The sequence below is a fragment of the Diabrotica virgifera genome, chromosome 4 (genome assembly GCF_917563875.1).
Source record: "Diabrotica virgifera virgifera chromosome 4, PGI_DIABVI_V3a".
In the NCBI taxonomy this organism is placed as follows: Eukaryota; Metazoa; Arthropoda; class Insecta; order Coleoptera; family Chrysomelidae; genus Diabrotica; species Diabrotica virgifera.
This window is the reverse complement of record NC_065446.1, coordinates 62,963,068-62,976,527: the sequence shown is the minus strand read 5'-3', so window position 1 is coordinate 62,976,527 and position 13,460 is coordinate 62,963,068. Positions and strand designations below refer to the sequence as shown.

The following is a 13,460-nucleotide window of genomic DNA, read 5'->3' as shown; positions in this document are numbered from 1 at the left end:
TTTGGGCGCCTTCCATAGGTATAAATATCTGTTATTGATAAACAGTGGAAATTGATACCCACGAAAGGTGCACCAATCGTAAAAATGGTCTTCAACGGCGCAGCTCGTTGCATCTATGTAAGCTATTTTTATAATAGAAATATCGGAAATTGATACTCACGAAAGGCGCCCGAATCACAAACATAGTTTTCGAGGGCGCCGCGCGTCGCATCTAAGCTATTTATTACAATAGAAACAGTGGATATTGAACCTACGAAAGGCGCCTGAATAGTAAAAATGGTCTTCAGAGGACGCCGCGTATCGTATCTAAGCTATTTGATTATCTGATATCTGGTATTTTTTTGTACCCACTGGCTTTATCATGTAGGTTTCTCGTGCGCCTTCAGTGCCAAACGGCGAAATCTGAAGCAAGTAAAAGCATTTTTTAGGGGAATGATAGCTGCATCATTTTTGTGTAAAGTTTAAAAAAAAATTTTTCAGCGTTTAATTTTTTTAATGGATAGATACTAACCAAGGCAAAAGGCGCACCGGCCCGAGGGCCGGTGGGCCGGCGGCCCAGTCCGGGCCTGGTTATACATAATACTACTAAATAAATCCATAAAAAGATAAGAAAAGTTTATTTATTAGTTTTTTTCCCGAATTTTAGTGGTCTCCCGAATTGAAACCCGTTGGAAATAAAAAATATATAGGAAGACCTCATCTGCAGATGTGAAAAACAAATAAAAGTGCCACAAAAAACTAATTTTGTATACCTCAAAACCTTAGCAATGTTTAAAAAAGACCATCATAAATATAATAGAATTTTTTACAATACTCAAAATTACTTTTTGTTCCAATTTAGAAAGAAAAAGTTCCCTCAAAACATTTCTGGTATATTTAAAAAATATGTCGAATGATTATTAGGAAAAAACATGAGATTACTATTGTGCCGTTACAACTAGGAAACATTGGTGAGATCGGCAACACCGCACTGTTAATTTTACACCTCCAGAATTGCTCAAAGTGTCCTTCTCATACAAATTTACCAGTTACATATTTAGTACTGACTAGTTGACTAGGTATATACAAAACATTTCTGAGTATTTTGTTTACATTAAAACAATAACACAAAGTTCATTATCTTTGTCTTGTTATAACTGTACAGAAACTAAATCACAATCATATTCTGAATCAGGGGTGACATCGGGCTTTCGAGATCTTGGAAGCGTTGACGCACCCCTTCCTTCATGCTATACTGATATTTCTTGAATTTGTACCCTTTTTTTAACCGTGCCACCTGGAGGGTTACTTGATGTGCGAACGGGTGGTGGAGGTTTATCTTTTTTCTGCAATGTAGGACAATTAAGGCTGTTTGGTACCACTGTGTATGAGGGTGGGTAGGAGCTACAACCTTTTTCTTTTCGAGTGAGCAGAGGAGACTGTCGTGCTGAACTGCCGGGAGTTGATGGCCTTTGGGACATTGGGATTGTCTCTGAGGAAGGAGTTGAATTTGAGCGATTTTGTCGAGACCTGAAAAATATCACAGTTAGGTATTATAGCTACAAATGCAAGTCAATATTACTTTCAAAGTTTTTTTAAAAAAATTACATACACACATACAGATATTTGTAGCGTTTTTATTTTTCTAGTAATAACTGCCTGCAAATTTTGATTGTGTACGTAAGATACGTCGTATATTGAGTTTCCTATATAATTAATTTAGTCGCAATTTTTGCTGTATATCTAATCGTGCATTATAAACATAGACCTTTATTTCTCGAAGTACCTATTAAAAATGTTTATACTAACAATTTATAAGTTGTCTAGTTTTAGGGTATAAAATACTTAGACGCCAAGATTTTATTCAATTTTAGTTTTATTAAGCGATGACTGGGGGTGTTAAGTAATTAATCTTTTAAATATAGTTTTGTGGCGAGAACTCGCATTTTGTGAGTAGTCTAATTTTTTTTGTTGTTTGATCATAAAGTATAGAAATATTTTATCTTTCTCGAGTCCCACCGGCAGGCTGTTTTCAGTAGCCGCTCTCACCATGTCTTCACCTACTACTACTCAATTGTTTCTTTTTTGACGACGCTAAAGGTCGTTTAGGTATTGAAAGCATTACCTATGAAATATAAAGATTTTTCGGTTGACAAATTCTTGCCCATACTCCTTATATCTGAATTTTTTAAGACATTAGATTATTGTTCAGTATATGCCCTTTTTTATACTAAGAAATAAATGCCTTTTTGATAAACATAAGTATTTCTTGATAATTTTATTTTCTTGGCGATATAATTTTTTTTTGTATTATATTTGTAAGCATGTTCAGTTTAAGGTGATACAGTAGCGATCAACAGGTAGCAAAAACGCGTTCCAAGATTGCGGCTGTAATTTTGAATATTTTTCGAGATATTTGGCACACGTATTCGTAATATAATAAAGAATGGCGGTACAGAGCCAAATTTGAAAAATATATCAGTATGTGGAAATTACTCTGTAATTAAATACAATATTAAAAAACGAGCCTGTACCGCCATTAAGAAGAACAAAAAAATACACTTTCTTCAAATAAACTTTTTTATCCGATGCCTAGATTTTGTGTCATTTTGGAACTACTAAAATTTTTTATTTCATTAGTAGTTCCAAAATGACACAAAATCTAGCCATCGGATAAACAAGTTTATTTGAAGAAAGTGTATTTTTTGTTCTTCTTAATGGCGGTACAGGCTCGTTTTTTAATATTGTATTTAATTACAGAGTAATTTCCACATATTAAAATCTTTTTTAAATTGGGCTCTGTACCGCCATTCTTTATTATATTACGAATAAGTGTGCCAAATATCTCGAAAAAATATTCAAAATTACAGCCGCAATCTTGGAACGCGTTTTCGCTACCTGTTGATCGCTACTGTTTCCTCTTAACAGTTTTGCTTATGTAATGATCTGATGTGTTTTATGACGAATTTAAGTCCTTTATAAATATCTGGTTAAGGTTTGTTGGTAACCATTTTGCAGTTTCGTAGCATTCAGTGTTTCTTGATTTTTTTTTTGGTCAAACTGTTATCTATTTGGTATTCGTATTTATACCCCCCAAAGATGTTGCCAAAAATGAGCAACAAGACCTTCTTATTATTCTTGTGTACGATTGGCGTATTTCCACCTAAAATCACTTTTTGTCCACGTAGGAATAATTATTGTTATAATTTCTGGCGCCCAACGTGGGACCTGGTCTTCTTTCTATTGAGCCGCTGTAATTATTTGTCTCCTCTTGAACAAATAATGGTGTTTACCAAATTCTTTCTGGAGACAGTAACACTTGTTACATAGTGCAGACCGGGCAGTTACTCAAGGGTAGATTACCTTCACACCGCAGTAATATTTACTTATCAAAATATTCTTGCATCTTAGCACAACGTGCTATTTCATCTAAACACAAGGTCAATTTTAAAGGGGTTAAAATTATTTTTAAAGAAAATAATTACACTAAAAGTCAGTCTTTACAAATGTATTCTATAATAGCACATTACTGCACTTAACTCACTCTTGAGTCAAATAAATCATTCCTTAATTTTACATGATTCAACTGAACTTTTGATTAAAACTTACTTTGATTCCATATCTTTGCTTAACAATTTTGAAATTATAAAACATAGGCTCCTGATTGCACAAGTGTTTTTACAAATTTATGATCAAGCAGATATGCTAAATAAGAAAATATACAAAAGACTGTATGACAAAAATTGCTATAAAAAAACAAATATGTACTTTGGTCGTGCAACCAAAGAAAGAAAACTTACCTAGATTGGGAATGTCGACGGCGATCCCTTTCTCGTTGATAATAAATGCCTGCAAAAATGAGCATATTGAGCACCAATAGGAGACATCCTACACCAACTGTAACGCCTAGTGCAGCTGTGTAACTATAGTAATGACGTGTGGCTAATCGTTGAAGAAATTCCTCGTTATCGTCGTCTAGATCATCTACAAAAAAGAAAATAAAGTTAAAGCTAATAAAGTAATATTATTACACTGATTATTTCATTCATCATGATGCTGACAAATAGAAAGCTACAGAAATAAAAATAACAGCGATTATTTCATTCATAGGAGATTCTGACCAATAGAAAAAAGCTACAGAAATAAAAATTAAAGTGATAATTTTTGATAATATCCCGTCGTCAAGTATATTACGTCAGATGCCCTTCGTTGCTATGAAAAAATACATTCAGTGACATTAATGACAAGTACTGCTTTAAAAGTTATAAAAGTGGTGATTTTCAACCGTCAAATATTTATAACAACTGTGTGTTTAACTGTAGTAATTTGTACTTACATAAAAAAATTACAATAAAATTTTGGTTTTGAACAGTTTTTTTCATGAAATAATCGCAGCAAATTGCACTCGATCTCTAAAATTATTATCGAATTGTTTCCCTCGTGCCACTTTGACATAATTTCTCTCCCCTTCGGGTCGTGAAATTAAAATTGTCAAAGTGTCACTCGGGAAAAATTCGATAATTTTAGAGCTCTTGTGCAATTACTACTGATAATTTTTGATAATTTCCGTCGTCAAGTATTATGTCAAAAGCCCTCCCTTGCTACGAAAAATTGAACATTCAGTGATATTAATGATAATTCATGTTTTACAACTTGTCAAAGAGAACAACAGGAACATGTTTAACAAATGTTCAGGCGAAGATATCAATCAAATATTAGTTAAAATGATTTAAAAAACAGATTTATTCATGAAATAATCTTATCAAATTACACTCGAAAAAACAGTTTCATTCATGAAATAATCTTATCAAATTACACTCGAACTCTTAAAAATTATCGATTTTATTGCCCTCGTGACACTTTGACACCTCGTAAAACTGTCAAAATGTCACTCGGGATATAAATCGATGATTTTAGAGCTCTCGTGTAATTACTACTGAATATAAATCAAATAAATAAACCGTCTTAAAAAATATGAATTCTGCTAGATTTTTAAGTGAGATACTTTAATTTCTGTATTTCCAATTTACTGTACAGTAAAACCTCGATATAATGGACTAATTGGGGGACGGGATGTCCGTTAAAGCCGAAAGTCCGTTGTATAAAAATAGGTTTAAAATCAATCAAAAAATATTTTTTTTTAAATTATGTAGGTACTGTATTTAGATAGAGTGTACAAATCTGTAAGTTAAAAAAGGAATAAAGTTTTGTTCGCTACTTTTTTACTTTTCTACTTCATTTAAAAACTTTCTGCAATATACTCATTTGGTTGACAAAATTATTCACTGATAAATGGGTTGAATAAGCAATGTATTTTTTGGCAAAACATACAATTAAAGTTGCCCTCTTCTGAATTTAGAATACTTTCAGGAGAATTTGCAGGAGCTTTGTCTAAAATCAATAAACATTTCACCTCTTTAGGCGATATTACCAGTTTCTTCTCTTGAAATTTTCTCACTGCAGGTACAAATCCTTCAAAAACTAATTTTTGAAAATATCTCTGGTGAACCATGCCCTATTAGAGCTATAATAATTAATATGAAACGGGCAGATGATGCCCTTTGATGATTATATCTTTGGCAATACTAGGTTTACGAGATTTAACAACAATTATAGTAGTCAATCCATGCGATCCATCTATTAGAATAAAGAAAGTTTTTCCTTCTATTAGAATTCGATTTTTCATATTTTTTTGCATTCAAATTTTTTTTACATTCGATCTGATTTTTTGTCCGTTATATCCGAAGTCCGTTAAATAGAGGTCCGTTTTATCGAGGTTTTACTGTACTTCCAATTTGACAAAAAATAGAAATGTTTATAAATTATATCTCTCAGGGTACTCCGTGCTTCATATCTTAATTTTGTACTTCATTTAGATTCATAGAAGACAATGGGAAATAAAAAACCCAAATTAAAAAAAAAATATATTATTATTATTATTTTATTATTATACATAAACAAGGGCAGAGGGACAAGTCCCTATTATGCCCAAAAACAAATAAATTACATAAGTAACCTACTAGTAAATACAATATAAAAAAAACAACAACAACAAAAAAAAAGATACAATTTGAGTTTACATAAAAAAAATGTTTCAACTATAATAGAAAACTGTCAAGTCTGTTTGTAAATGTGTTGGTAGAGGGGGCTGAGACAATGTTATCATCCAGGTTATTCCAAATATCGAAAACTCTATTTGTTAAAAAATTCTGTCTTGGTCTCGTACAAAAGTTCTCTTTTTTCAGTTTAAACTGGTGACCTCTAAGGCGTTCATCTTGATTGATTGTAAAAATTTCGTCGAGATTTCCGAAATTAAATTTTAATATTTTAAATGTGGTTATTAAGTCGCCACGTTGTCGGCGATGTCCAAAAGAAGTTAGGTGGGCCATACTGAGCCTTTCTTCATAGGAAGGTCTTCTCAGTCCCAATGGAATTCGAGTGGCTTTTCTTTGGACGTTTTCCAACAAAATTTTGTCTCGAACCAAATCAGGATACCACGTTGGGCCAGCATATTCAAGAATCGGTCTTATGTAAATAGTGTAAAGTTTACAGAATGACTGCATTGAAGCTTTCGAAAAACACCCCCGAATAAGATATAGTCTGGAGTTCGCACGTTTACAAATAGACTGAATATGGTCGGACCACGTTAGGCTGCTGTTTACGATAACACCGAGGTCGTTATACGAGAACACTGAATCTAATGGTTGTCCGTTAACGAAGTACGGCACAAGTGGATTGTTTTTACCAATTCTAAGCACTACACATTTTTCCGTGTTTAAGGGTAGTAACCACTGGGAACACCAAGTAAAAATAGAGTCCAAGTCTCTTTGGAGGGCTAACTGGTTTGTGATAGGATTGGCATATATTTTTGTGTCATCAGCATATAACGATATTTTACTTGAAACATAGGAAGGAACATCGCTGGTATAAACCGTAAAAAGCAGAGGTCCAAGGACAGAACCCTGCGACACTCCACTTTCCACTAACCTGTCCTGTGAGAAAGATTCGCCAACTCTAACTTTGTAATTTCGATCTGTCAGGAAATCATCAATCCAGCATAATAAAGTACCGCGAACTCCGAAATGTTCTAGCTTATGTAGAAGTCTGCGCTTAGGAACACGGTCAAAGGCTTTAGAGAAATCTAGATAAACAACGTCGACCGGCTGTGAACTGTTAATAGATGACGTCCAGTCGTTAACACAATGTAGGAGATTGGTTAGAGTAGAGCGACCAGAAACAAATCCATGTTGTTGTGTTGGAATAACATTTTCTTGGAGAAGGAATTTAGTCATCTCCTCGGAAATAATGGCTTCCATGACTTTGCTAACTACTGGTAGTAAGCTAATCGGACGATAATTGTTGGGATCGAGTTTGTTGCCTTTTTTAAAAATAGGAGTGACCGATGCTAATTTCCAATTAGGGGGTAAGGAATTCTGGATAAAAGAAGTCTGAATAATTAACGTTAAAGGTATTGCAAGTGTGTCTGCGCATATTTTTAATAGTTTTGGTGTTAAACCATCTAAACCAGGTGAAGCGGATGTGCGAAGTTTTATTAAGTGTTGTTTGACATGATCCACTGTAAATTCGACTTGCCGTAAAGATGCACCGACACGATTACACCTAATAGGAGGTAGATTACCATCATTCGATTCTTTAGTAAAAACCTGTGAAAATGCTAAAGATAGAGTTTCAGAAGAATCTTTGTCAGAAGAGCATAAAGTCTGATTAGGTTTTTGAAGTAGAGGAATGGAAACTTTAGACGTCAATGAGGACCTTATGTATTTGTAGACTTTTTTCATATTACCACTGTCAATAACACTTGTTTCAATATTGATATGAGATCACAAATATCGAACACAAACGGCAGTAAAAAGTAAAGTTCGTGTAACCTTCTGGCTAAAACGGCAGTAAAAAGTGACACTAAATAAATGTTTTCAAAAAGAATGTTAATCCTATAGTTTTCTGATGAGATCAAAATTACCTACTGAGAGCATTACTAACCATCATTTATAAATCAAAGGAAAAGAAGAAAATGTTGATACATTTTTTTAGAATTAAATAAAACAAAATTAAAAAAATTTTAAATATTGTCGACAATAAAGCTAATAGTAATGATTTCTTTTTTTTAATTAGACTCCTACACGGAAAACTGAATTTCTAATCACATTCATGACTCCAGTAGGTACTTTAATATCGATATATTCTTCAAAAATATTAAATGAAAATTACAAAACCAAATTTTTACTGTAGAATTAGATAGGTAGCTTACACTATAATAAATTAGTGATTCTGAGAAAAAAATAATGTGCAGTGTGTCTGGTATTTGAGACAAAGACTTTTGTGAAGGAATGTTCTAATTAGTAATCGTATTTATGGTGTCTGGGATTGGAACTAGCAATATAAATATGTTGCCAGACCAGTTGTTTGAAAAATGATTTAGTATGTATTAGGGTCGATTTCTCATACCTGCGAATCTATGGTTCAATTTACTGAGGTTCATCCTTGAATATCGGTTTTGTTTGGAAATGCAATTCTCATTGTCAGTTCACGTTCTACAGCTTTCGAGAAATGCCAATAGATGGCAAAAGGTAAAAAACTATCGCCATTTTCTATGACCTTTTTTATGCTGTTTCTGAATGAAGTTAAATTTAAGTATTTGTAGTCAAACAGTCATTCTAATGTTTAAATAAATATAATAAAAACAAATATAATGTTATCGTTTATCGTTATGTTTAATATAATATAATAGGTTATATTTGTATTATGACAACGTTTCACGTCAAGTTGCAATAATACAACGCATGCGGAATCCTTAAAATCATCTGAACGGGGTTCTGAACGACCGAATATCAGCGTTCAAGCTGAACGTAGTTTAAACTGCCATCGGTTGAACGTGAATTGAGAAAGACGATTTTGACTTTAAACTGACGTTCACTAAAAGTTCAGGTTAAACTGGAGTTGAACTCGATATGAGAAATCGACCCTTGGTCATAAATCGCAATGCTGGCAAAACGGGTTGGCGAGTGTTGGGGCGATAAAGGGAAGCGATTTGAGTTTTGGGTAAGATAAAACTGGGGCTTGGGCCTGGGAGTCAATTCTCGAGAACGATCGTTCGCTGAACGTATACGTTCGTGACGTAATGAGCGAACGTTTCTAAAAAATGCAATTCTGGAGGAATGAATCTTGAACGATTCGTTCGAAATCATCGCTCAAAGTGATCGTTCGACAACGAGTGGTCTTCATCATACATTCGATAATAGTAACGGTGTTCTTCTTAACCTCAACTCTGTTTTTTGTTGTAAATAAGATTTTGGGCAAATGAATGTGGAAGATTTGATATTAGAAAATATGATGAGTGTTGTGAGGGAAACTGAAATTTTAGTGGAAGACGGCCGCGAAAGACATTTTTATGATAGATTTAGGTTAGATTCCTGGTAATTTTACATTCTTTCAAAAATTGATTTGTACAGTAAATAAGTTATTTTTAGATATATGTAGTAATTTTAAGATAATGAATGTAAATACACGTTATCCAGGCGCTACATATGATGAACTTATTTGGAATCACTACAACTACCAAAATGTGCCACGAAATCTTTTTTGAAGATCAAGGTCGTTTTACCTATTAGGTCAGAATTTATTTATAATATACCACAAGGTATGGACTGAGAATTGACCCTGAATTAGTAGAATAAGATTTAATTAGTACTGTTATATTATTATGAATTATTTTCACAATTCAAGAAATAAATTGAAAATTTACTGACTTTTACTAATTATTAAACTGAAATCATTTTCCATTTTCATAATGTAATATATTTCAATATTGGTGAATGAATGTGACAAATCAGGTTTTAAATAAACACCGAAACAGTTTTATCACATGGAACACAAACTTTTCAATAATATTTACCACGATGCCAAATCTATAGATCTGTTAAAATGAGCGAATACGTTCATCGGAGCGAGTAGTTAAAAATATCCTCGAGAATTAACATTGCGGGAACTATACGTTCAATTTCATCCGTTCGTGAGCGTGTACGCTCAGGGAACGATCATTCTCGAGAATTGACTCCCTGGTTTCTTCTAAGTAGGAAGTGGAGGAACAACCAGCAGCTCGCGTAGGCAGGGACGTTAAATCCTAGAGAAGATCTATCCCCTATAGGAAACATAGAGGGATACGAACCCGCTACCTATTGTATGTTGTACATTTGAGACCACACGAGCACATAGAGGAATAAAAAGCTGGTGGCTAGACATCAAAGCACAAGTGAGGAGAAACTGGCACCAAATAGCATAAAACAGAAAAGAGTGGTGAACTCATGGAGAGGCCTTTGACCAGGAATATATATGCAAACCAGCTGACGGTAAATAAGAAGATTTTTTGTCTATGTTCTAAATAAGTAGATAATATAATACCTGACTTTGCAGGCAGATTGGAAATTTATAATTTGATTGCTAAATAAACAGACAGTAATGGTTTTTACCCATAAATTTCCCAGAACGGTCAGTTGTTTGAGGTATTTTCCAAACTTTATAATTTGTAAGAAATTCACGGAAAATTTTTGAAAGACAGAGCGAAGCTAATATGTTTGAAGGACATGGATTTTTGTCAATTTAGATAGAATAACAAAATCTGGCGGGTAGAAAAAAGAAACGGATTGGGTAGGAATTAATTCCTAAGAAGAGAGGAGAAAATTCAAAAATAACAGAATCAGGGAGGAGAGGGCATCTTGTAATTAAGGTTAAATATTTATTTTTTCCGCGGGCTTCAATTTAATTTTCCATTCTTAAGAAAACGGAGATAGGACAGGCGGTACTTTACGAGTTCCATTACTTTAACATAGTACACCTTTTTATAGTCTAAGAGATAGTGAACCCTCCGACTAACGGTTTTCCTCTAAGGCTAGAAATTTGTATAGTGATAATTCATAGCACACCAAGGCTAAAAACCATGACCTGGTAGGCGTTAGCCGTGCACGTGTATCTACCATGTGAATCGAAAAGTGCATAATTTAGGGGAAAAATAAACTTTCTCCTGTAAAGTTTAAATTTAAGTGTTTGAGTAAGTCATTTAGAGGAAATGTGTACAATGACAGGCGATTCTGAACAGCATAAGACCTTGCCAGGCGAGAGGAACCTTGTCTAAATTAATTTAATTAAAACAATTTTTTGTACACCCTGTATAAATAATTATGTTAATGTTTATATTACTGAATAGAAAATTTAATAACCTTTCAAATGAGCTATCACACAATCCCTACTCTCATTTAAAAAAATCATCGATTATGTCATCCCGCCCAGATGGATGACGTCACTAGTATTATATATATGCCAAAAAGTCCTAATTTAAGAATAAAAATCGACCTGTCTGAGGATTTCTCTTCATATTTGCCCATTCTCGAGATAATGAATTTATGCAAACTCAAACGTCCTCACTTATACAACGCTTATACTACAGTGTCGCGCCCGCTTGATTAGAAATTAAAAAACAAAGGGGTTTTCGATATTGTATTGCAAAAAACTCTTCGGGTTTTCATCAATCAATGTTTAAAGAATATCTAGCTACCTTGGCAACATTGAAATTTTTAGTTAAATGTCCGATTTAGGGTTAAAAATGGCCGATTTCAAAATTTTTAATCGCTTATATAACAAAAACTATTAACCTAAGAGAAAAGTCACTAAAAACGTTTTCTGTTTGGAATGATTCAGAAAACCTAAAAAAACTTTGTTCGATTCAAAAAAAATAATTTTAGGAAAAACCCCTAATCTTTCCTCTCGCCTGGCAAGGTCTTTGCTGTTCAGAATCGCCTGTCATTGTACACATTTCTTCTAAATGACTTACTCAAATACATACTTAAATTTAAACTTTACAGGAGAAAGTTTATTTTTCCCCTAAATTATGCACTTTTCGATTCACCTGGTAGATACACGTGCAGGGCTAATGCCTGCCAGGTCATGGTTTTTAGCCTTGGTGTGCTATGAATTATCACTGTACAAATTTCTAGCTTTACAGGTGACCGGTAGTCGGAGGGTTCACTAGCTCTTAGACTATTACTACTTATTATATAATCTGTTAAATTTTAAGCTCTGTTAATAAACAATGGACATATTATGATTTCAAACAAAAATGTTATCTTGGTGTCTATTGGTCATAGAATATTCTATTTTTTTATTTGTATATTTTGTTTTTCACCATCTTTTCAGGGAGCTTACTTACAAGCGCATGACATAAAATATTTTTTTCTTAATTACAAAATCTAACAATTTTTTGCAACTATCTCAATCAATTTTTTATATCTCCTAATTTAGTGACTCGCAAATTAAAGAATTTTTTAAGCTCTTCAACTTTTTTTTGAACCATTTTTCTCTAAAATGTATATAAAATATTGCCTTTTAGCACCTTTAAAAACCTGTATAAGATTTTTTTAGCTGTTTTTCTTGTTTACTGGCCTAAATATTAGGAAACATATAGATTCGCTTCGAAACATATAAAGATTTTAAGTTTCTTACTCGCTAAGGTATTACTAAGTTTCTCTCTCATCTGCTATCAATATTTTTAGACATAAACAACTTTTCATAAAAACCAACCGCGGTAAAAGTTCAAAAACAAAAAAAACTTAGTTACGATATCGACACCTTGAGCAACTTTTCATGCGAAAAATCAATCTCCGGGCTCGGTTTCCATATATACGTGATTGATAATATTGAATATCTTGAGACACATTTTTCCGAAGTTCGTTTCCTCCTTTTTTGTGTTCGTATATCCTCGAAGTTTCGCAGTTTCCGTCTTACACTTTACACTCTCTTTCGAACTAATATGTTCCCACACTTGACAACTATTCGAGTTGCAAAATATATCGATCATTTTCTTTAGCAGTTTTTTGTTTCTGTTGCTTTGGCGCTCGTGATGGAACGAGGTATTCGAAATATGTTACCCAGAGCGTTTAGTAGTTATCACACTATAATTTTGACGTGACACATGTTGCGGTAGTTGATATTCAAAGCATAGTTTCAGTTGAGATCGTTTGTACAAGAGGTTGCGTAAAGTTTATCGAGCTTAAAATCCTTCCTTTTAAAAAAAAGTTTTACAGTAGGCGGTACTGTAGACTAACGCGAAGCTTCATACTATGTTTTCTGTATTTTAAAACTTTAAATATTTTTTCAAAATTGAATAAATAAATTTTATTATATATTTGATTAAGAGTCCGTAATGTGAGGATCTACCCTCTGGACAAGCAACCCACTAGGATCTCTAGGATTATTTTAAACATCACATTCAATTTAACATAAATGTAAATTTTCTATAATAATTGCAGGTACAACATTTAAAGAGTTTTCACCAATGTATCTTGGTGGCACAAGCATGTTAAAAACCTGTTAACAGCACTGACGATGAACTTTTCAGTTCGAAATTGTTCTGTTATGTAACCCTTTAAGGGATTTTTAAATAAAATTTACCTCTTATACGTAATAGTCCA

At 33.2% G+C, this 13,460-nt stretch overlaps 1 protein-coding gene across 1 annotated transcript in view; it reads right to left on the bottom strand.

The window, feature by feature from the left end:
• Nucleotides 1-642: 642 nt before the first annotated feature.
• LOC114338059 (neuroligin-1-like) overlaps nt 643-13,460 on the bottom strand; it is a 472,731-nt gene continuing 459,913 nt past the window's right edge. The window contains exons 8-9 of the mRNA XM_050649228.1: nt 3,780-3,963; nt 643-1,509 (exon numbers count right to left, since the gene is read on the bottom strand). Of these exons, the coding sequence (XP_050505185.1) occupies nt 1,230-1,509; nt 3,780-3,963 (464 nt within the window). The 3' untranslated portion in view covers nt 643-1,229. The remainder of the gene's footprint in view (nt 1,510-3,779; nt 3,964-13,460) is intronic.